The sequence below is a fragment of the Camelus bactrianus genome, chromosome 16 (genome assembly GCF_048773025.1).
Source record: "Camelus bactrianus isolate YW-2024 breed Bactrian camel chromosome 16, ASM4877302v1, whole genome shotgun sequence".
NCBI lineage: Eukaryota > Metazoa > Chordata > Mammalia > Artiodactyla > Camelidae > Camelus > Camelus bactrianus.
Window position 1 is genome coordinate 40,564,886 of NC_133554.1, and position 23,772 is coordinate 40,588,657.

The 23,772-nt window shown below is 41.4% G+C and overlaps 1 protein-coding gene across 4 annotated transcripts in view; it reads left to right on the forward strand.

The window, feature by feature from the left end:
* The first annotated feature begins 6,022 nt into the window (after positions 1 to 6,022).
* Positions 6,023 to 23,772, forward strand: part of VPS53 (VPS53 subunit of GARP complex) — a 127,528-nt gene continuing 109,778 nt past the window's right edge. For 2 of the 4 annotated variants that reach the window (XM_074343193.1, XM_074343194.1), the window contains exons 1-4: positions 6,112 to 6,347; positions 8,168 to 8,248; positions 16,080 to 16,129; positions 17,910 to 17,976. In XM_074343193.1, coding sequence (XP_074199294.1) covers positions 6,261 to 6,347; positions 8,168 to 8,248; positions 16,080 to 16,129; positions 17,910 to 17,976 — 285 coding nt within the window. In that variant the 5' untranslated portion in view covers positions 6,112 to 6,260. Of the gene's footprint in view, positions 6,070 to 6,111; positions 6,348 to 6,391; positions 6,404 to 8,167; positions 8,249 to 16,079; positions 16,130 to 17,909; positions 17,977 to 23,772 lie in introns of those variants that run through there. The other 2 variants (XM_074343195.1, XM_074343196.1) reach the window with 2 other exon arrangements.

The window sequence follows — 23,772 nt, forward strand, 5'->3', positions numbered from 1 at the left end:
CCGAAATACAGAGAAAGATCTCCAGAACATACTGGGAATTTAAAGGGGAGAGAACAAATCACTGAACAAGAAGTATGGTGAGATATAACTTACATTTAAGCAAAAAACTATGAATGTGATTGGTACATATACGACTACATAATCACGCAAGGAAAGGCTTGGAAAGAGAATCCCAAACTAACAGTGCCACTCCCGGGGAGAGAAGTGTGTTGGTTTTGCGTCTTTGGGGTGAGGTGAGTTAAGAATGACTTTTACATTTGCCTGTGTTGTATGGGATTTTCCAATAAAAACAATTCATTATTCATTACATAAATATAAAAGAAAGGAAAAACACAATCAGCCCCCAGAAAGTAATGGCTCTAACTGTTCAACCTGCTTGGCTTTCTGTGGAACGTGGTTGAGTACAAGTGTATGAAGATTTTGAAAAATATAGCTAGACACTTGATAAAGCAAGAAAAGCACGCTGCCTCGAAAAATAGATGAAAGGTAATTAAAAAAATATGACATTCATATCCCATGTTTTGGGGGGTCATCATTTTTTAAAATGTCAGAGTGTCCCATAAGCTTTTGGAAAGCAACGGCTTTGATTTTTCTAAGTAATGCTGTAACGGGATCTGGCTCAGAGAGGTTAGAGAGGCATTCATTTAATGAGCAAAAGCACTGTCCTGGAACATAACAGACTTTGGTGTCATCCTAGCAGGCCAGCACTTAGCTGCCTGACCTTAACTCCTCACCTACTGTCCTACCTACCTTGAGGGCTATGGTGAAGACTAAGAAATAATATATATGAAAACATTTATACCGTGCATGAAGTACTATGTAAATACACCGTATTATATTCATTCCTAATACCATTCCCTATCATTTAATGTGGCGGATTAGATCTGCTCATAAAATGCTAAACTCTAAACCCAACATATACATGTGCTTAGGCTAGGGCCATGAGGGCAAAGAGAAAGAGAAAAGGATAAGCAATGTGAAGATTTTCATAAGCAGCTGAAAGTGTGACTGGCACTGAGGGGAGAAAGCCAAGTGTGGCTGGAAAAGATCTGGAGCCTAGACACAGCAGTGGGAGTGGTCTCCCAAAAGCAGTGAATCTCAGTGGGAGATTGGGGTGGAGGGAGCTATCTGGATCCTGAGCAGTACTATATTTAGGAAATAAAACTTTTTACTGGCTTTTGGATGTAGACCTAAAAATGCTTAGCTGGGTAAAACATCTTTGGCTGGTGGAGAATAGATATCAACTATAGATCAGTGATGTAAAACTGGAGGACTGAGGCTCACATCTCTGATCGGAATACTGTGTCGGGGAGGGTTGTTCACAAGATTACTATGTTTAGCTGCAGCAAGATGGGCTTAAAAATTTGTTTTAAGAACGATTCAGTGGGATCCCCTCCCCTTAAAATTGCATATGAAATGTGGTACAGATGTATATTTTTCTGGGGAAAGGATCTATCATAGAGTTCTTCACCTCCTCCAAGGCGTCTAGATTCAGAAAAGATTAAGAACTACTAGTGTAGGTCAGAAGAGTAGCAGCCTATGATCCGGCTCAGGGAATTTAAGAGAACATGACAGGAAGACCACGAGAAAAGAGGGGTGGAAGTGGCCATGGCATTGTGAGAAACTCGAGGGTGTGAGACACCTTAATTAATGGTAGCAACATTGTGATAATTGTACTAGTTAGTTAATGTCAATCTCATAAAACAAGTGTTTATATTTGTTGTAATGTGTCAGACTTGTCTTTTTGGCCTGTGTGATTATCACTTTCTTGAGTGAGGGAAGGAATTAACGTGAACCCAGTGTAGCCAATGGGGAAGGGTCCTCATTTAAAAGCACCTGGGAGCCAGCATCTGCGCATGACTGAATACCTGAGCTATGACCGTGGGAACGGGAGCTGCTAAAGCTAGCTGGAGATTATAATCTCTTTAACAAGAATGGGCATGCAAGGAGAACCAGAGTACCGATCAAAACAAAACTGGGTGTCAAGGACATCGGAACCTTCAGAACTGTCGGGATATCAATCAAGAACAGACCAACGCCAGTGTCCAGGATGTTCAGAAAGTTCTCGAATGAAGGACAGCAAAAGAACCTGTCAGCATGAAAAGTCATGCACTAAAAACGGCCCATAAAGGAGCACCAAAAAGGCATCTTGAACAAGATTTAATGTAGAAATTAAACTATATTCCTCTACTACCAAGTTGGCTTGGGAGCTTTTGCCACCCATAGTGACAACAGGGTCCAAGTGTGATGGTGTTTGAGGGTCCTAAGGGGCATTGTGGGAATTCGTAGCGGGGATTCTTGGTTATCACAATGTTGGGGGGAGGGGCCATACTACTGGCATTTAGTGGGTAAAGATCAGGTAATTCAGATATTCTGCAGTTTTTTTTTTTTTTTTCACAAGAAGTTTCACAAAAAGCCCAGCTGCTCAGGAGAAGGTCCTTACAGAGATCCCTATTAAATGGAATAAACACACTATTTTGATCTTATAAAATAACATACTCTGCATAATGTCTACTCAATTTATTATAGTACAGTTACTTCAAAAACAATGAAACCAGTTGCAAATACAATAGGATATTGGAGACTCCTTTGAACAGAGCTAGAAAGAAAGGGTTAATTGACAGAGGTACATGAAATTTAGAGATCTCACTGGATTTCATTAACAAAGTCTCTTTTAAAATTACTTATTATTTCCAGCCTATATATGCTTATAATTTCTTGGCACAAAAGAGAAACGTTATGAAAATCCCTCCTTTGGAGGGTCACTGTTATTTTTCCATTTTATTCAGATTCCGGCCTCACAGATGCACCCCAAAACTCCCCTACAGACTGTTGCAGTACTTTAGACATCCTTTTCCCTCTGCCTATTAGAGGATTAAAGGGTGGGGTCTCCAAGGTTGTCATCATCCGCACCCTATTCCATAACAGGAAATTGTTTTGTTTAAAAAAAAAAAAAGCCCAGCTCATTTGTGAATACCACATGCTCCGATTTTCATACCCAAATTTCTCCTGTCTGTAAAACTTCCATATTTTATTTATCTTAAAGGTGTATAATCTGTCTTTTCAGGCTTCCTCCTTCTATTAAAAGTATTTCTGTCTTTTGCTTATAATAAACAGTGAATCTGGTTATTACTTATCTCAATGCAGTTTTTTTCACCTAATGTCCACTCATATCTGCTCTTTTATCTTCCTACACTTTTGTACTGTGTAGCTCTCTTAAACCCAAATTTATATTTATTATTAATATCTTATCTGCAAAGAGGGAAAAGGGAAATAATGGTGTTGGGAGCTTCAGAGTAGGGAAAGGTTTGGGTCTCAGGTGGAATGCCATTGAAGAGTTGACAATGGATTTGTAAGAGGACAATCGGTAGAAATTGGACAGCATGAATCTGTACTGGAGATGGTCGCCCTGGTTTCATGACTCTCCATGACAGTGTGTGGGTGGCTCAGAAGCAGAGAAAACAAAAATGAGGGCAGTAGGACTGAGGACAGCCGTGGGGAACCTGGATCTATCACTCCTCTGCTTATGGGCTTTCAAAGCCTTTCCATTCCTCAACATGACCTTCAAGAGCCTCCACCATTTGGCACTACCTATTTCTTTGGCCTCTTCTTATTCCATTCTCCCCTGGGCTTTCAAAGTGCCATCACCTTGGCCAATTTCTTCCATCTTTGTGGCTTTTGCTTATACTGTTCCTTTTGTCTGTCATCTCCTATTCACATCCCCACCCTTTGCTTCAGCTTAAAAATCAGTTCCTCAAAGAAGCCTTTCCTGACCTCCAAATCCAATAAGAGCATCCTATCAATATAGTCTTTCAACGTATGGTTTACTTGTCTTTCATTAGACCTGTCACAATTCTTTGTTTATTTGTATGAGTACCCTTTTCATACCCGAAAATAGCTCTATGGAGGCAGGCACTTGGTCTATTTTGTTGATTGCTAAATTCTTAGCACCTGGCCTAGTCCCTATTGCCAGCAAGAACATTCATTCATTCATTCATTCAATAAATTCAATAAATTTGTTGAATGAGTGAATAAGTGGCAGTTGGTTATGGGACCTTGGGCACGTTTTTGTTAGTTTTTAACTACATCTCCATTTTCTCATCTGTTAAAGGTGTTTAATTAACAACCTCAGAACTGCCACGTGGATTAATAGAGACAACGTATATACTTAGCCTGGTGCCTGGCATATGGTAAGGGCTAGGAAATGTGAGTTATTATCTGAGCAACCAGAACTCTCATACATTGCTGGTAGGAATGCAAAAATGATACAGCCCACTTTGGAAAACAGTTTACCAGTTTCTTATGAAGTTAAACCCAGAAATCCCACTTCTAAGTATTTACCCAAATGAAGGGAAAACTTACGTTCACACAAAAACCTGCACATGAATGTTTATAGCAGCTTTATTCCTTGCTGCCCCAAACTAGAAACAATCCAAATGTCCCTTCAACCAGGGAATGGATTAACAAACTGGTATAGATAGTGGAATACTACTCAGCAAGAAGAAATAAACTACTGATACATGCAACCTGGATGAAATGCAAATGCATTATGTTAAGTGAAAGAAGCCAGACTCAAAAGGTGACATGTTTTATGATTCCATTATATGACTTTCTGGAGAGGACAAACTATAGGGACAGTAATCTGGTCACTAGTTGCCAGGGGATGGGGTGGGGCTTGAGAGAATTTAGGGGGATGATGGAACTGTCTTAGGACTTGATTGTGGTGGTGGTGACATGACTATATGCATTTACTAAAACTTACGGCATTAGAAACTAAGTGGGTGAATTTTACTGTGTATAAATTATTTCTTACTGTAGAGAATGAAAACATCCAAGACAGATGGATATAATTACCTTTTCCTTTAAAAAAAAAAGGCATTTACATTTTTGATTATAAAAGTGCTACTGGCTCGTAGACATTTTGGGAAAATGTGTGAAAAATACATTCCATCATCTGCAGAAAAGTAATGTTTCTTTGCTGTCATTTTTATAGGCACAAAAGACACACACACACACACAAACTGGGACCATGCTGCACATTTTTGCTTTCTGAAATATATTATGCACATTTTCCATGTCATGAAATAATTTTCAAAACCATGATTTTTGAGTCAATAATATTCTCCTGTATAGCCAATTTATATTTTTCAACCTTCCTTTATTGTATTGCTTCCATCTTTTCTTTACTACAATTATGATTTTTTAAAAAAAATCTCATTGGGGCCAGGAACTTTTCCATCATGGAGTTTCACAATGTTTAACTGGTAAAACAACTCTTCCTTTGGCTGCAATTATCTAATTGTTTTAAGCGTCTAGAGGAAAAATAGTTCCACAGGGTGACTTGGCCTCTTTTTAATTTGTGGTGCATAAGGGCTAGACACCCTCATATTACCTGTATTACTAGCTTAAATTTGCATGGCGCTTTTAATACTTAACACTCGCCAAATCCTTGCAGGGTAAGTAGGGCCAATGGAGTAATTTGTTCAAGATCACACAGTTCATCAGTCGTGGAATGGGACTTCGACTCCAGATATTCAGTCTCAGAAAGTCAGCACTTCCCCAGCGGCGGGACACTGCCTAATCTGGCTCTTTTTCCCCCCCAAGGAGGAAGCTGCAGACACCCACAGAAAACTGCCTGGAGGCTTGGCACTCGGGTAACTTAACTCTGTCAAGTGGACGCTGTCCCATTCTACAAACGGTCCTTGGCAACATCGCCACTTACCAGCTGGGGTCATTTCTCCCCCGATGGCCGGGGGGACACCTACTGCCACTGGGCAAGGGGACCCCGGGAGCAGAAGGATCGTCAGCTTCGCGGCCCGTGAGGGTTGCTGTCGTTGATTGCGACGCTGCCGGGGCTTACCCTCTCTGGGGGGAGGAGGAGGAGGTCCTGACCCGGCGGCCGAGCCCTCCCCAGCGCCAGGGCCCGAGTAGGGGGCGCGCCTTCGGCGAGGTGAAGAGGGTCCCCACCATCTTAAGGAGAGCTGAGCACGGGCGGGGGCCGCCGGACTACAGGGCTGCCGGAGAAGGCTCCTGGAAGGTGACAGGAATGCGTCCTTAGGGCGACCAGAGGTCAGTCCGCCGCTATCCCAGAGTGCCCCGGACCCCGGAAGTGCCTGGCTTCCCGGAAGTGCCTGTCTGGCTCACACAGCCGGGGCTCGCCTGAACGCAGATGCTGGGCAGTTGCCGTTCTGGGGCGTGGGTGGTCGTTGGAGGTCCGACTCGAGGTTGGGGTGGCTGTTAGGCTGGAGTTGGGCGGCGGGATGATGGAGGAGGAGGAACTAGAGTTCGTGGAGGAGCTGGAAGCCGTGCTCCAGCTCACTCCCGATGTGCAGCTCGCCATCGAGCAGGTGAGCGTTCCGCCCCCTGAAGGGAGGAGACTGCGGAGGCTGGGGCAGCTCTGAAGGTGGGACCTAGGGTGGGACACGGAGGAAGCTGTCTTTGGACGGGGACGTGGGAGCTAGGCGTAGAAGGCAAAGGAAAGGTTTCGGGGAGGTGGTGGAGGGAAGGGGTTTCTGAATCTGCAGGAGGAGGAGAATCCTTCCTAGGCCTTGGTTGTCTTTGGAGGGTGGGCAGCTCGGTGGGTTTGGGCAAAGGAGCTGTGCCCGTTGAAAGGATGCACCTAGAAGAAGGGACCTCAGGTTTTGGGGGATGGGGCTGTTCATTCATTTATCAGGCTGCTGTCCCGCTGCTCCGGATTCTCTGTCTAGACCCTCGTGAGTGACTCGGAATTAAGAGGCGGGGGTAACCTATATCTGAAGCGTATCCCAAAGGAGAGGGGAAAAGTTAAAAAAAGAAAAGAAAAGAAAGGACTCCTTTACCATACTTAAGTGGTTGAGGATTCCTGCTGTTGATTAGTTTGGATTAGGTTGAAGAATATTCCCAGGTGGCCTGTCTTCCCTGCAAGAATGCTTCAGTTAACTAAATTCTCTTTTCAAGTTTATTGAGTTTTTAAGAGTGATGATGTCAGAAATAGTGATTTAGACCCTTGTACAGGGTATTGCTCCCAACAAAGGGAGAAAAATCTCCCTTAAAGGAGTTGGCATAGGGGATTTTAAAAAAAGGAGGGCTATCGATACATCTAATGATGGCTGGGAAGTTTTCCGAAGTAAAACTTTACTACTTCTGTTACTAATAGTTAATATTTATTGATCATTAATACTTACTAACGGTCTGCCACTGAACTAAGTAAATTTATTTGTATTGTTCCATTTATAGATTTTTGGATGTGTGTTTTTCTGGGAATGGTTGGATCACTTAGACAAAGCACATTGGGCACATCTTAAGGAAGCCAGACCACTGGGCAGAGGTTTTGGTGTTCAGGCCACAATCCTCCCCATCCACCTCTATCTGTCTGAAAAAGGCATACATTTCATTTGCTCTTTGGAACTATAGAAGAAACAAATAACTGAGTCAGCAGTTGTTTGACAATGCTTTTCTAAGAGTATATTTTTGCTGTTTCTTAAATTGAATTCTAACATAGGTTTGACCTAAGCAGACATCAGAAAAGAATTTGCTTCCCAGAATAACTGTCTTGAGCTGGGGAAATCTAGTACCCAGGGAATCATGTGACTGCTTTTACAGTCCACCTTGGTACGTGTTCTTCAGGTTGAAAGAAACTGTCTCTGTTCCTCAGAAGGTGGAGAGATGTATGTCATTGGGGGAGTGAGCTGCAGCACAGCTTTGAGCTCCTCTATGAGCTGAAAGAGGTGGACAGTTCCTGAATGCCGGCTCTCCATTTCCTGACACTGTGTGAAGTGTGAAAATCACTTCAGTGCATAGTGAATTCTTCTGAGATGTCACTGAGACATGGTACATAAGTCTGTTATCAAGACTCCCTTAATACAACCATGTCGTCAGCTGGTTTAATCTAACAGTCCATGGTGCCTACTTATTTTTACCTTGTCCTTGGGGTTTCGTGGCTATCTGGAACTTTTCACTGTTTTGCATTCTGTTAGTTTCACCACAAGGTTAAAATTACAGATGTTGGTGTAAATGAAAGATTCCCCAGATATTTATTGAGCATCTGTTGTGTATTAAGCCTTATAAAAGGAAAAAAAAATACAGTTTTTGCCTTCAAAGAACTTGCCAACTAATAGGGAGGAAAGAAAAGATATAGAAAGCAAGACAGAAAGATGACAGGTATGTTTAATCCTCTATCTTTGTGCAGGTATTTCCAAGCCAGGATCCTCTAGATCGAGCAGATTTCAACGCTGTGGAGTATATCAATACCCTGTTCCCAACAGAGCAGGTAAGTACAGAGTTTCCTTCATTCCAGTGACTTCTGGCTCATCCTGAGTATTAATGATTGGTGTGTTTATACTGTTAGCAGATGGAGAAACCCCTAAGTTAGGAAGCCCACCAAAGTATATGTTCTTACTGGTGGCTGTGAAAGAATTTGCACAGCAGAGGCAGAGGGCCGAAGTGAACAGCCGCTTTTTTGCTCAGAAAGGGAAGTGGAAGGAAAGTGCTGGAGCAGGGAGAAGGGAAGAAAAGCAGTTGCGCAAGGAAGAGGTGACTCAAGTGAGAAGCCATCAGCCAAGGTAGGCGGTAGGGACAGCTCCTGCCCAGGTCGTGGACTTTTATAAGAGGCTTCCACCATCCAATCCTCCTTCCGGGTGTAGTGGAGCCAGTCAGTCCTTGGCCGAGTTTTTCTGTCCTTGTATGGACTTTTCCAGTTGTTGTCATGGGAGTTGCCAACTGTCATAGCGCTGGTGGGTGTGTCATTTAGCATGCTAATACATTACAGTGAGTATATAACGAGACTCAAGTTCCACTGGAAGTCAGATCCTTCACCATCTTGGATTGGGTTCTAACTAGTTCTTGTTTCTTCTCTGCAGCTGTCTCCTGAGACTTAGATAAGAGTAATTGGTTTCTATTTGAGGGAGGGGCAGGGGTATGATCCTGGGGCCAGCAGTCCTGGTAACAAAAAGGAAAGTTGCTTTTAATCAGAATGTCTGCAATCAAGTGGACCCAGCATCCTCCCAAAAAACCCATCTCCAAAGATTCTGTTTGGTCATGAAAGTTGTAAAGGGAAATGAAGGCATAATCTCAGTTAATCATTGAGATAGGTGGTCAGAGTCATTGCCATCCCTACTGCCTGCAGGCTTGTCCCCATCAACTGCTTGAGCCTGCTCTTCTATGACTCAGGGAGGCCTGGAAGACTTCAGCTTTTCTATAAACAAGAGGCAGGTGGGAGGGGCACAGGGTCCTTCTCCCTTTCAATTCCACAAAATCTGAGGGGCCTCGATAAAAAAATGAGAGTTAAATGCAAATCAGACTCCACTGTAACCAGTTGGGCTGGGAGGAGTTAGCGAATACTGAATACTGCTGTTGTGTTTGTGTGGAATTCTTTGTATATTGAACATATTATTAGAAATTAAACCCTCAGGTTGAAAGAGTCTCCCCAGATTTTCTGTAGTAAATCAGGAAGAAGAAAGGATTTTTTTAATGTAATAGGGGGAAATGGGAGTGAGGTGGGCAGGATAAACCTGGAGTTAGAAAGCTACTTTTACTACTGTTTCAAGATGTACATTTCAGACTTGACATTTTGTTTTGCTGGGTGAATTGCCTATAGTGTTCTTCTCCCATATGTTTTTTGGGTGTTTAGGTGAGAAGTAGAATTAGAAGCAGCAGGGTTGGGAGAGGATCAGCTAGAGTTCTGCTTGGTTTTTCATTAATTCAGGAAAAGTTCAGTGGGCACCTGTCACATGTTGTCAGTCACTGTGCTGAGCGCCGGGGATACAGAGATGACTAAGACCCAGTCCGTGCGCCTTAAGTATTCAGGCACACCTCGATTTATTGTGCTTCACTTTGTCATCCTTTACGGATAACACGTTTTTTAAATAAATTGAAGTTTTGTGGCAACCCTGCTTTGCTGAATGATGGTTAGGTTTTTTTTTTCTAGCAATGAAGTATTTTTCAATTAAGGTATATGCATTGTTTTTTGAGACCTAATGCTATTGCACACTTAACAGACCACAATATAGTGTAAATGTCACTTTTATATGTGCTGAGAAACCAAACAATTCATATGACTTGTTCTGTGTTTTATTATGATGGTCTGGAACTGAACCCACAGTATCTCCAAGGTCTGCCTATATGTGATTAAGTTGGGAGAGGCAGTGGTGAATGCTGTACAAGAGGTAAGTAATAGTTCAGAGAGGTACAAAACAACAGTTCTTCCCTGGAAGAATTAAAACCTCTGAGAAGAGGCAGCCTTTCTGCCAGATCTTCAAGGATTTATTCACTTAGTCAAACTCAGCAATTATTTATTCAGTGTCCACCACGTGCCAGGCACTGCTTATGAAACGGGAGCAATGGTAAGTGTGACCGGCAAGGTCCGGATCTCGTGGAGTCTGGTGTGGGGAAGAAGACAATAAGCAAATCAGCAAGTAAATAAACGCAGAATTGTATGTTTGATACTGTGATGAAAAGCAGGTGCAGTGACGGAGCACGATGGCAGGGGGTGGGAGGGGGTTCCCTTAGTTGGTCGGCAGGGAAGGTCTCCCTGCAGTGCTCACCTTTAAGCTGAGGCCCGGTGCTGTGAAGGGACTGGGCATGTGGCATCTTGCAGAATGCTGTTTGAGGCAGAGTGACCTGCTTGGTTAGTCTTCCAGGATGACAGGGGAAAGGAGGTTATTCTCAACACAAGGCCAAGGCCCAGAGATGGGAAACACAGGGTGTGCACAGGAAGCGTAGCCTCACCAGAGATGTGGCCGAAGGGCTTGGCAGAGCAAGGGTCCTGAAGGTGCTGTGTCCTCTGGGCCCGGGGTCTCCAGTGTTTGGAGACCACCTGCCTCTCAGTGATCTGTTTTCCACAGGACTCATTTTCACTGAGCTAAAGTTTTAAGCCCATATCCACCCCTACTCCCTGTCCAATGTAGTAGGTACATAATCCTAGTACCAGTCTCATATAGATCAGGTGTTAGGCGTGTTTGCTCTCTAAGTGAAGAATACATATAGAGGTTTTCATATTTTCTCCTCTCACCGTGAGGGATGCACACTCCTCCTCTGGAGACTGCTGCTTGGAGTGTTCCTGGAAGGACTCTCAGCATGGTAATGACTGGATCAGATTTTTAAATGCCATCTGTCAGCAGTGTGGATGAGGAGCTGGGGGAGGCAGAACTGAGGGCAGGAAGAGCAGTTAGGAGAGCACTTAAGAGGGACGACAGGAGCCCCGGGGAACTGGGACAGAGAGAGCAAGATCTGAGGGCTGCGTAGGAGATGGAAGTCATGGGATTCGGTGCTGGAAGGGACAAAGAATCTAAAATTCACTCATTTACTCAACACAAACACCTCCTCTGCCTAGCTCTGTAGGAAGTTCAGGGCTAGAGGGGTAAACAAGGCAGCGATGGTCCTACAGAGAACTTCCAGGCCAGCTTCTTAGTTAATAATCACACCGTTAACAGATTATGAGGAAATGATTATGGAGTTACAGTGACTTGTTTGTATAATTACTATGACATGTTACTTGCTCTTAAAAGGATTCCTAACTGCTACAACTATAGTAATAGTTAACATTTAGTAAATGTTAGGCAACAGCCCCGCCCACCCCCTGCCACCAAGCATTCTCCACTTTATTAGCATGCTTATTTTTTTATGAGAATAACGAGACACAGAGAGAGAGTACTCACCTTGAATGTGATGGCAGTGCCACAAAGCATGCTAAATACCGTGAAGTCAAATAGTCTGAGGGATCCCCAAAGGCTTCCCGGAGGTGGTATTTAAGTTGCACATTATAGGACAAACGAAGGATTTTGAACTTTGATTTCTAGCCTGGCAGACTGGGTGGGTGCTGGCCCCTTTCCCCTATGCTAGGAGTGAGGAGGAAGAGCCATGTCAGCTCAGTTATTGAACTGCGTCATCCAGGTAGAAATGCGAAGTAGGATATTTGATTCTGGAGCTCATAATCCCCATCATTGTTAATATTTTGGCATATGTCCTTCCCATCTTTTTCTGGCGGACATGTTAATTCTTTAAATAAAGTTGGAAAAATAGTACTTACTGTGTGTCCATTTTGAGATTTCACAGGTAAGCTTTAGAGCTCATCATTTTCTGTGAAAGAGGAATTCTAGGGATTAGCTAGAGAGAGAAATTTGGAAACAACTGGTATAAAGATAGCAATTTTAGCCATGAAAATATTTCATTTACCCCAACCTATCAAGACTGCTGACTCACCAAACAAATGGTTAGATTTGAAAATTACATAAGTAGGGAGCCACCAGGTTCTCACCTCTTCCTCTGCCATGTACGTGGTAACATACAGTGAAGTTTCTTAGGTAATTCAGAAATTTTGTGACACAGGGTTACCTTTATGTCCCCAATCCCAGATTTATACTTAGCAGTTCATTTTCCAACCCAGATTTCCATGGACCTTAATGCAAAGGTAAGAGAAAGTAGTGACATGATTTACAGTTTCTTTTAACTATTGCTAGATCTTGGGCAAACCCATCTATATACCACATGGACATGCAGTAAATACTTGTGAATTATGAGTTTCAAATATTTAAAGTAGATGTCAGTATATCAAGAATAAATTGAGTGTCACTCTAAGGAGGAGGGTGTGTATATCATTCTGTTAAGTGGCATCTGCTTGCATGTCTGGGGTTATCCGGAGGTAGGAGTGTGGATTGGAACAGATCCCAGATGTCTCTCACTCACCAGGTCCAGGTGGGAAGAACACAGGTTTCTGTATTTAAGAGTTCCCTGGGTGATTCTGAAGAGTAGCCAGGTTTGGTAATGATCTGGAAAACCTTTCTAGTCTCCTAGTAGAAAACTACAGATGATCATTTGTCATGTTTTCATTAGAGTTCTGATGAGGGGAATCTAGATGACACTTACTGAAAACTAATACGAAGAGGGGAGGGGTACAGCTCAGTGGTAGAGTGCGTGCTTAGCATTCACGAAGTCCTAGGAACGATCCCCAGTGCCTCCATTAAAAAAATTAAAAGTAAATAAATGAACCTAATTACCTCCCCCCAAAAGAAAAAAAAATTAAAAATCCAAACTAATATGAAACTATTATAATTAGAACTTTGAAAAAAAGAGTCATATGAAGTTGTTTATAAAGAATCTTTAATGACTTCCAAAATGCTCTTGGATCTGTGTTATTAAGTGAAAAAAATAAGACGCCAAATTGCTTATTATCTCAGTTTAATTTTTTTTTAAGCCAAATATTTGCATAGAAGGAACTGTAGAAGGCAGTATACCAAAATGCTAATGGTGACTATACTCAGCTGAGGGTACAGATGATTTTTATGTCTTTTCTGTAATCAGCAAGAATTGCCATTAGAATCAGGAAGTACTTTTCAATCATTCAAACATTTTTAAATGATAAAATTAAAACTGTACAGCCACATTACAACTAAACTAGATGAGTGATTCTCAAAGAGGACATGTGATCACCTCCCCCCAGGGTAAGTCGTTCCCAGGTTTTTGCTCTTTTGAACTACATACAGTTGGAAGTCTGAAGTCATAAATATTTTGAGTTCTTAGAAAAAATGTTACAGCTTAAGCAAAACCTTCATGTCTAAGGAGTATTAAATTTAAGAAATGGTTACTGTACCACCAAAAATCAACATTGATTGATGTGGAATCACCTCCTGGTTATATTAAGTGAAAAAAGGACAGTGTGCTTTTGATACAGAAGGGCATGCTTTTAATACCCAGACAGTCTCCTTGAAGGTGCAACAGAAACGGCTCAGAGCCATCGCCTCTGGGGAGCAGACTGAGGGGGTGGGCAGGACAGAGGGAGAGGAAGCCTTACTTTTCACTATTTACCTTTAACTATTTGAATTTTTAGTCATGTATATATCTTACCAATTTTAAATAGATTACAATTTTAAATTTTTGATATAATGTCCCATTTTTAGAAAAAATGTGAGAATACAAAGAATTCATGGATACTCTTCACCCGGTTTCCCCAAATGTTAATTTTTTTAATAGTTTTTTTCTTATACCACCCCCCCCCCCTTTTTTTAAGAATGGGTTCCAGCAGATATAGGCAAGGCAGGAACTGGTATGTCCATTTTGCACTGGAGCAAATAGACACTCAGAGAGGTTCAACAGCTTGCCCACTGGTCTGTTGGCAAGTCAACAGTGGCAGAGCTGTGCCAAACCCAGGTCCTCCGACAGCTCAGCTCCTGTTTCCACCCAGTCTGGTTTTGAAATGATAGACGTGGCAGTGGATTCCTGGGTCAAAATAACTTCTCTTTACTGAGAGTCATCTTTACCTTTTCTTGGCTTTCTGAAAATGCTGAGTCATCTTTGGCTCTGTCAGGACAGTAGACAAGATGTGAATGGCTCCCTCTGACATCTCAGACACTTGTGACCTGGTTCTCTCTTAATTTTTTTTCCCCCAAAGAAAACATTTTAATCTATAATATTAAGATAGTTGTTTTAGTTCATTACTTTTTAAATTTTTATTTTGTTTATTGATGTAACATTGGTTTAAAACATGTGAGTTTCATGTGTGCCACATTATTTTTTCTGCTTCTCTGTGTCCTTTGCATGCTCACCACCACATTTAGTTTCTCTATATAGTTCATCCCCTTTACTTATTTCGCCCCCCTCCTGCTCCACGCTTTCCCCTCTGGTAACTACAACTCTGTTCTCTGTATGTATGTATGTATTTTTGTTTGGCTTGTTCATTTATTTTGTTTTTTTTTTTGTTTGTTTGTTTATTTTTTTATGTTTTACATATGACTAAAATCATATGGTATTTATGTTTCTCCGTCTGGCTTATTTCACTTAGCACAATACCCTCAAGTTTCATCCATGTTGTTGCAAATGGCAGGATTTCCTCTTGTTTTATGTGACCTGGTTCTCTTACCAGACCTGCTCCTGGCAGGCTTCTGGCCTCTTCCTGCCAGCAAAAGTTGCCAGTAGCAATTTATAAGCACAATGCCTGCATCATCCCCAATTCTTTCTGAGATAAAAGATCTATTGAGGGAGAGGGAAAGAGGACTTATAAAATTGTATTTTGAAAACTTTAGTTAAAATGGTGCTATAAAATTGTACCATCTCTATTCCAGTAGGGGGCACCCTTTCCTCACTTTTCTGCTCTCTAAATTGGTTAATAGACCATTTGTTTTTACTGTTGTCTTAAAAATGGAAATAACTTTATCATAATTGCAATGCATTGTCAATATAAAGCAATTAGAAAATTCTCATAGACAAAAAAGAAAAACTTAAAATCTCTCCTTTTCATAGATTACAATTACTGCTGCTGATTTCATAGGTGACAGCTGTTGGTCTAGACTCCAGCTGCTAGTGTTGTATCCTTTCAAACTTTTTTCTAATGGATCTGGACACTTAAAAAAAAATATTTATTTGTTTATTGATGTTTAACATAATGTAGAAGAGTACACAGATCTTACGTGTATAACTTGATGAATTTTCACTGAATGAATGCAGCCGTGTCACCACCACCCAGACCAAGAAATAAAACATTCATAAAACCTCTTCTCATAGCCCCTTCTTGCCCCTCATAGTCACTACCAACCCCCAAAGTTAACCCCTATTCTGCCTTCTAACACGAGAATAGTTTCACTCACTTTTGAACTGTATAAATGCCGTCGTGCAGTATACGCTCGTGTCTGGTTTGTGTATGTGTTCAACATTAGTAAGATGGATCCATGTTGTTGTGTCTTGTAATCATTCATTCATTTTTGTCTCTGAGTATTTTGTCATACAAATTTGTCACAATCCTATATACTGGGAGTCAGCAAATTTCCTGTAAAGGGCCAGATACTAATTTTAGGCTTTGTGGGTTATTCAGTCTCTGTTGAAACTACTCAACTCTGTCTATGTAGCTCAAAGGTGTTGTAGATAATATGTAAATGAATGAGCATGGCTGTTTTCCAATAAAACTTTATTTACAAAAAATAGATTTCCGGCTGGATTTTGCAGTAGTTGCCCACTACTGCTATACTTTTTTTTTTTAAAGTAAAAGTTGTATCACACTGTATGAATAATTTTTTTGAGATATCATGAATAGTTGTTACAGCTCATCATTCCCCTGTGGAAGAGTAATTCCAAGAAGTGAAATAATAACTGACTCTTTTTCTTCTTTATTGTAGTCTCTGGCAAACATCGATGAAGTTGTGAACAAAATTAGACTGAAAATAGGGTAAGTAGCACCATGTGATTATTAATAATTAATGAAAATATGCTCATCGTTTAGTTAATCACATTCTGGATCACACATCTATGAGAACACTGAAATCTCAAGTTTGCCAGAGATGGAAGTTTTTTTTAAAAAAAAAATAGTTCTTTTATCTGGGTTGCCTGAGCTTTGTGGGAAAGAACTCGATTCTTTGATCAATCTTCAATTATCTATAAAAGAAGGAAGGAATCTGTAACAGACTATTCAAAACAGTTGATTATGGAGGGAAGCAAAATTATTTCTGCTGTATTTTTAATGGCTTCATTTCCCTAGCAGAGTTACTTTCTTTTTGGAGGGGGGTGGTATTCCCAATGCTTAGATAGGAAGATGGGCTTATATGTGTATTCCTTGGCCGCATATCAGCTAACAGTGTGATCAGATCTGCTGGTTGGCATGAGTGGTGCCTCAGAATTAAACATGGTGATTAATCTAGGATGTCTAGGATGGTCATCAAATGTCTTTCCTGCCAAATAGCCTCATTCTGGTTTATCCATGTCTAAATTCCCAGTTTTGACACGTGGTGGATACATAGTCAAAGTTTATTCATTGTAATTATTATTATAATGGTTGATACCATTTCTTTAAATATAGTTTTTTTTAGGTTTTTTTTCCTTTTTTAGTTTTATTAGGTAGAATTATTACAGTTCGACTGCACATACAGATTATATTGCTTGCAAATAAACATATACAGTATATATATATATATTTATATTTATTTGTGTGTGTGTGTGTATATATATATATATATATATATATATTTTTTTTTTTTTTTTTGATGAACAGAAACCTTCATTTTGAATTCAGGAGATGATTTCTTTTTTCCCCCTGAAAACCTTTGAGTTTCTAGGTGAAGATCTCTGCCATTAATATTTTGTTCAGTTGGATGCCTTAAGAAGTGCAAAGATGCCTATTTGTTGTTTTGGTGGACTTTGCACAGAGAATGAAAATTCCCTGATGATCTATAAGTCAGTTGCGAGCCAGTTATTTTCAGCTTTCTCCCACCATACCTTTAATGAATTCTTCAAATGAAAAATGAAATTTTCATTTCATTTCAGAGGATTAACTAGGATGCATATAAAGTCCTACCTTTGTGCTGACTGTAAAGTTATCTTTTGAAAAGAATGAAAGTGGTATTAACAAAGGCAATTATATAGATATACACACACAAAAAAATTGACTCATGTGAGTTTCTCTGGTTGAGATGCCATTAAATGATCCCTGTTAAGCTGCAGGAGAAAGGAATTGGAGGCCACAGATCTGTCTCCTACACAGATTGCACCATCAGGAGGTGAAGCACCAATTTCATGTGTCACCTGGCTCCTCATCCCTTTTAAGGTTCCTGAGGAAGTTACTGAGGAAGGATTTTGTATGAGATAATTTTAATTCTCTGGCTTGTTCCCATAAAGTTTCAGCAACTTTGTCATTTCTGGTTTGCTCCATGAAAAATACTAAAAGGTATATTGGCCCTTTTGAACAGCTCTGAACATTAAGTGAAAATAGCCTTTAAAAAAAAAAGTGACTCATTAGCCTGTGCTGGGCTTGGCTTCCTGTACCACTGTTGCTGCCTCCTCGCTGGGGTCCAGGGTCTCAGTCTTTCTTCTATCATTCAAACTGGTTTGATATTTTTCTGAGCAAGTAGCTGCAATCTGCAGAAATTGGTGGATAAGTTACTAACTTTTTTTCTTTTGGCCAACCTAGAATCGAGATTATTTTAATGATCTGCATCTTTTAACGTTTTTGCTAGGAGACTGGATGACAATATTCGAACTGTCGTAAGAGGTCAGACAAATGTGGGACAGGATGGCAGGCAGGTAAGTGACTTACTCCTCCATGTTTATTATATCCCGTGATTTCTTCAGGGTCCCACAACCAAGGGACCAAAATGTTCATCTACCTGCTTACAGAGCACTTTCATACTGATCTGCCCCATACACAGCAGAAAACTGGCATGATTTGTCTCGCTGGTAGCAGGATGGGCCTCCCACACCAGCCATGAACTGTCACCCAGTGTCCCTGGGAGCAGAAACATGTATTGTAACATAGCTCACCCAGGGCCAGGGTGAAATGCACACAGAAATGAGAAAACTGAAGTTTCCTTGTCTTTCTTCTTAGCGTCAGATGCCTCTGTGCCCTCCTTTATTTTGTGTAACTCTTGCTAAACCAGTTCACTGCTTTCATTTATCAGCTAAATGTTGGGATTTCAGTAGTATTTTTGTTGCTGCAAAGACAGCTGTAACCTGTGTATCTAAAGATACAATCAACAGAGTAAAATGGCAACAGAATGGGAGAAAGTATTTGCAGATCGTGTATCTGGTAAGGGTTTAATATGCAGAAAATATGAAGAACTCCTAAAATTCAACAATAAAAAGGCAAACAACCTGGTTAAAAAAATGAGCAAAGGACTTAAATAGACATTTCTCCAAAGAAGATATATATGAATGGCCAATAAACACATGAAAAGATGTTCAGTATCACTGATCATTAGGAAAGTGCAAATCAAAAACCACCTCACACCCATTAGGATGACTGCTGTTAAAAAAACAAACAAGCATAAAGAAGTGGAAACGCTTGTGCACTGTTGGTGGGAATGTAAAGCAGCACGGTTGCTGTGTAAAACAGTGTAGTGGTTCCTCAAAAAATTGAAAAATAGAATGAGCATGAAATCCAGCAATTCTGCTTCTGGGCGTATACCCAAGAGAACTGAAAGCAGGGTCTTGAAGTGTTATCTGCACCCCCATGTTCATAGCAGCACTATTCACAATAGCCAAAACATGGAGGCGACCCAAGTGTCCATTGACAGTGAATGGCTAAGCAAAATGTGCTCTATACATACAGTGGAATATTACTCAGCCTTAAAAAGGAAGGAAATTCTGCATTATGCTGCATCACGGATGAACCTTGAGGACATTATGCTAAATGAAATAGTCCAGGCACACACAAAAAACCCCCAAATATCAGATGATTTCACTTATACGAGATACTTAGAGTAGTGAAAATCAGAAAGACAAAGTATGAAGGTAGTTGGCCAGGGGCTGAGGGAGAATGGGTTACTGTTGAAAGGTATAGTGATTCAGTTTTATAAGGTAAGAAAAATTAATAAGGGGGTAGATGGTGGTGATGGTTGCACAATGGTGTCAGTGAAACTGTACAATAAAAAATGGCTAAGGTGGTAAATTTTATGTTATGTGCATTTTACCTTAACATTTTTTTTTTTAAAAAGCAAGATGGTGGGGGAGGGTATAGCTCAAGGGGTAGAGCGTATGCTTAGCATGCATAAGGCCCTGGATTCCATCCCCAGTACCTCCTCCAAAAACAAACAAACCTAGTTACCTCCCCCCTGCCCCTGCCAAAATAAAAAATAATTCAATAATACAATAATAAATAAAATATTTAAAAAAAAAATAAAAAAAGCAAGATGGAAATAAAGTTGATATATTGCCCAAGAAAAAGATAATAGTAGCTCAATACAGCTATAATTCTTCATACCTAGTTTTGTCACCAAGCAGGTAACTGTAGATTGATTTCAAAGTTTTTTAGTTCTTTTTGGGTCTGGCTAAGAAGGGCTGTTGGAAGGGAATGAAGGAAGTATATGGGGAAGAGGTATTCTCCAGTGATTGAGGGGCTGGATGTTATCTGTTTACCATGCTCCTTTTCATTTGGATTCTAGTCTTCTGTTTCAGCATTGTGTTTCAAGGGGAGGGCATAGCTCAGTGGTGGAGCACATGGTTAGCATGCACCAGTCCTGAGTTCAATCCCCAGTCCCCCTGTTAAAAGTAAATAAGTAAATAAATCTTAATAAAAAGCATTGTATTTCAGAAGTTACCATCTTAACAGAAATACTGAGTGTGCCTGGTCTAGTCGTCTTCTTAGACAGTGTCCAGTTCACTGCGCTCAGTGCTGATTCAGTTAGGTCAGATGTGCGCCTTTCAATTCAGTTGTTTGTCTTCTTTGACATTTTTTAGTACAGCGAATTTCTTAAAACGTTCATTATGCTGCCCAAATTTGAAGAGTACAGCGTGTAATCCTCTGATCACTCCTACTGCTACTTCCTCTAGTAGCTCCCAGCTGTTATGAGTCTCTTTTTCTCTTACATTTTCAGTTTTATCCATCTCTCTGTTTTTCCTACCTTTTATGACTTTCTTTTTCCTCCTACTCGTTATCTTCCATTGGCGTGTTTGTAAGTCGTCTGCCTTCCTCCTTGTTGTCATCATCAGTGTTTGTGTAGAGACATATTAGTTTCCTAAAATGGTTCCCATTTCCTGATCCTTGCCTGGTTCTTCGTCCTTATTGCTTTGTCTGTTTAGGTTTCTCCCATGAAGCACCGTTTCTCTGGCAGGTGAAGCCCACGTACGTGGGGGCCCTGAGACATGATAGAGTAACAGGGTAGCCTGCCAGCACTCCAGCCTCATGTTGCTCTTTCACTTTCCTACTCTCTGGTCGTGTTGTCTACCTCTTCAGAAACCCCAGTGGCCTCTGTCTGCCAGCTTAAATCCGAGTTCCTTTGCGTGACAGTCAAGGCCTGAGTCTCCCTTTCCGGTTCTGCCCCCTGCTGTGATCCTGCCACCCCGAGAGCCCGGTGCTCCGCCAGCATTCTGGACCTGTGCTTATGTTCTTCTTTCTGCCTAAAATGCTCGCTCTCCTCTTTTTCTTGATTTCAAAATCTTGCTCAGCTCAAATACCACTTCTTCTGTGAATTTTTCTACTCAGCTCAACTAGATACACCAAAGGAATGAGAATTTTAGAACCAGAAGGGACTTGGAACTCATCTGGTCCACTCCTCTCATTTTACTGATGAGAAAATCGCTCCCAGCATCCATCAGTTAGATATACAGTCTTTCTGCCCACAAACTCCCACTGCCCTGTGCGCGTGCTTTTCACTTGGCTTCCGTGATCTCTTTTGACTCCCTAGTGAACGCATCTTATCCCACTGAGTAGTGTATGAACTCCTTGAGGCAAAAACTGTATCTTCATCATCTTGGCATATCTCAGAACACACAGTCCACCTGCAATAACATTTTATTCAGGCATGTTGAATATTTGGTCTGTGGGAGATTATTTATTAATTATAAATAACTAAAAGCCCTTTACCGTAAAACATCATTTTGACCAATGTGTGTGTCCCTTTAAAGTTGTTTAAAGCTTGATTTGTGTATGACTAGTCCCAACTTAACGACCATTTGAAATAATAACACTACTGTTGAGTGTGTTTCTGCCTATATTTAGAACGACTCACTAGAAACCTGGAAACACTTCAGAGTGTCCCAGGTATTTAAAAACCCAGGAATGGGAAAATGAAGTGAATGCTTCATCAGGACTTTCTGTTGGGTCATGCTCTGTAGATAATATATCTTTTAGTTATTTATGTTCTAAGCTCTGGTCACAAACGAGCAGTACTGGGGAGTCAGGCCCAGAATTAGACAGCCTGCAGGAATGTCCGCCCTCTCCACCTTCCCATATTAATAAGTTACAGGTTGCTGCAGCAAAGCAGGTCATATTTCAGAGAGCAAGACCACATTTTCAAGAATGTTTAGATAGCATTTCAATCTGTGATGGAATTTTGTATTCGTCTCCTTAGAATCCAGACAGAAAGGAAGCCCAGAAGAAATAATTGCTTTTCCTGTCATCCCCTCCATCTGTCTTTTCCAACAGTTTGTAATGCAAGCTCAAGTAGAGACTTTTTTTTCCAGGGAGCTTTTGAGCCCTATCTGTGTTGGCTCCTAGGGGTGGAAGCCTTGCTGTCCGGCCCCAGCTGGCCAGCGTCTTGCTGAAGAGAGACTCTATTCGACTGGCACAGGCTTGGGAGAATGAAGATGTTCCAAAATAGTGAGTTTTATAGGTCAAGAGGCCCCAGGTTCCCCTCTTCCCTGGAATGGAGGGAAAGTTTGCTTTCAGAACTTGTTTCCGAAGCTGGTGGGGAGGAAACACTCAGGAGGAGAGCAGTAATGTGGACAAAAGGAAATCTTCCTTTTAGACATTTTCATCTTGATTGTGTGCAGCCAGAACAGATATGCTGTGTAATCTGTGTAAAGAAGGGGAAAGTGTTTCACATTCATGGTGTCTTAAAGGATGTCTGTAACAGCAAAGTTCTTTTGGGGAAGCAGTGTTTCTGACTCGAAAATTATTTGTGGGCAGGGAGTGATTTAGAAATTGAAGACACAGTGAAGCAGTTTCTTTAGTTTCTTGAAAGTCCTGGAATACCAGCTCCCTGGTTAGCGCTCTGTTGCACATTACAGAGAGCCTTCAGTGTTGACCACCTCCTCCATGGGCAGACTTGAAGTGGTCCAGTCTGTGACCTCTTCTAACCAGACTGTGAAGCTCATACAAAGTTAATACAGCACAGAATTCTCCCCCATTTTTATCTGTTGAAGTCATCAGGCATAAGCTGTAGTTAAATGCCCACATGTTTGAAACCTTGTGGGGAAGATGAGTCAATTCAGGAAGTACATTAACTGATAACGCTACAAAACTTAGCGTCCCAAGAAAAATGGACAGTTGAAGGCAGGTAGAGAGAGGTAAATAGAGGAGTGGGTTAGAAGAAGAAAAAGTTGGTGTGTGAGATTGCAAGAGTGGCCACACCTCGACCAGGTCCTGGTGAGCCCACTGAGAATCGCGGGGAGGATCAGTCACTGGGCTTCCCTCCGTCTCTTGAGTGGAGCTTGGCTCCAATGTTACTGCCGCATCAGAGCTAGACTAAGGTTTGGGAGGAGACGGAAATTCTTACTGCTATCTTCAGCTCTGCCCACCAAAACTTAGATTTGGAAGAAGCTTTAGATACTTGTGGAACAGCCTGCCACCCAGTTTGGGAATCATTTCTGTGACATCTCTGACATTCCATTATCCTGCTTCTGCTTGGATGCTTGTGGCAGTGGGGGAACTCACTACTCTGCTGTGCCACAGGACCGTCTGCTCCAGTTTTGTGCAGCTTTAATTATAAGAAACTGCTTTCTTACACTCAACTGAAATAGTAAAAGAGACCTCACTGTAACTTCTCATAGGTCTTAGTTCTGCCAGCTGGGCAGATGTAAGCCTAACCCCTTTTCCCTGTGATAGCTTCTAAAATTACAAGTGGGTATTCTGTTCCTTTCCCAGTGTTCCTTTCCCTAGGCTAGCCATTCTTAGTTTCTTCAGCTGTATGATACGATTTCCAGACACTTTATCATCTTGGTTGCCAGCACCCCTCCTGGCAAGAAGTAGACATGCTGTGTGAACACACAGTGGGACAGTTTCTCTCCTTGTTCTGGACGGGGCTTGCTAACTTGGAAACTGGGAGTTCAGGAGTCTGTCTGTCAACAGCCAGAAGTTAATTGTAAATTTTTGTACGGATAGACGTGTGTCTGGAGAGAAGACTCCATGATTTTTTTTATGTTCTTTGACAAGTCCGTGACTCTTCAGAAGTTAAGGGCCACTGATCTGGACGCTTTTCTCCCCTTACCATGGATTGGGTGAAGTTTTTGGCAGCTGTTGGCCTCTGTTAAGCTAGCAGTTAGCTGAAACACCCAGGTCAAGAGTTGCAGACAGATGCCCACAGAGCTAAGGAGGTAACCAGTCCAGCCTGGTCTGTGTGCCTCCATTGGGGGAGTGGACCCCTGTCTAAGGGGGACAGCAGC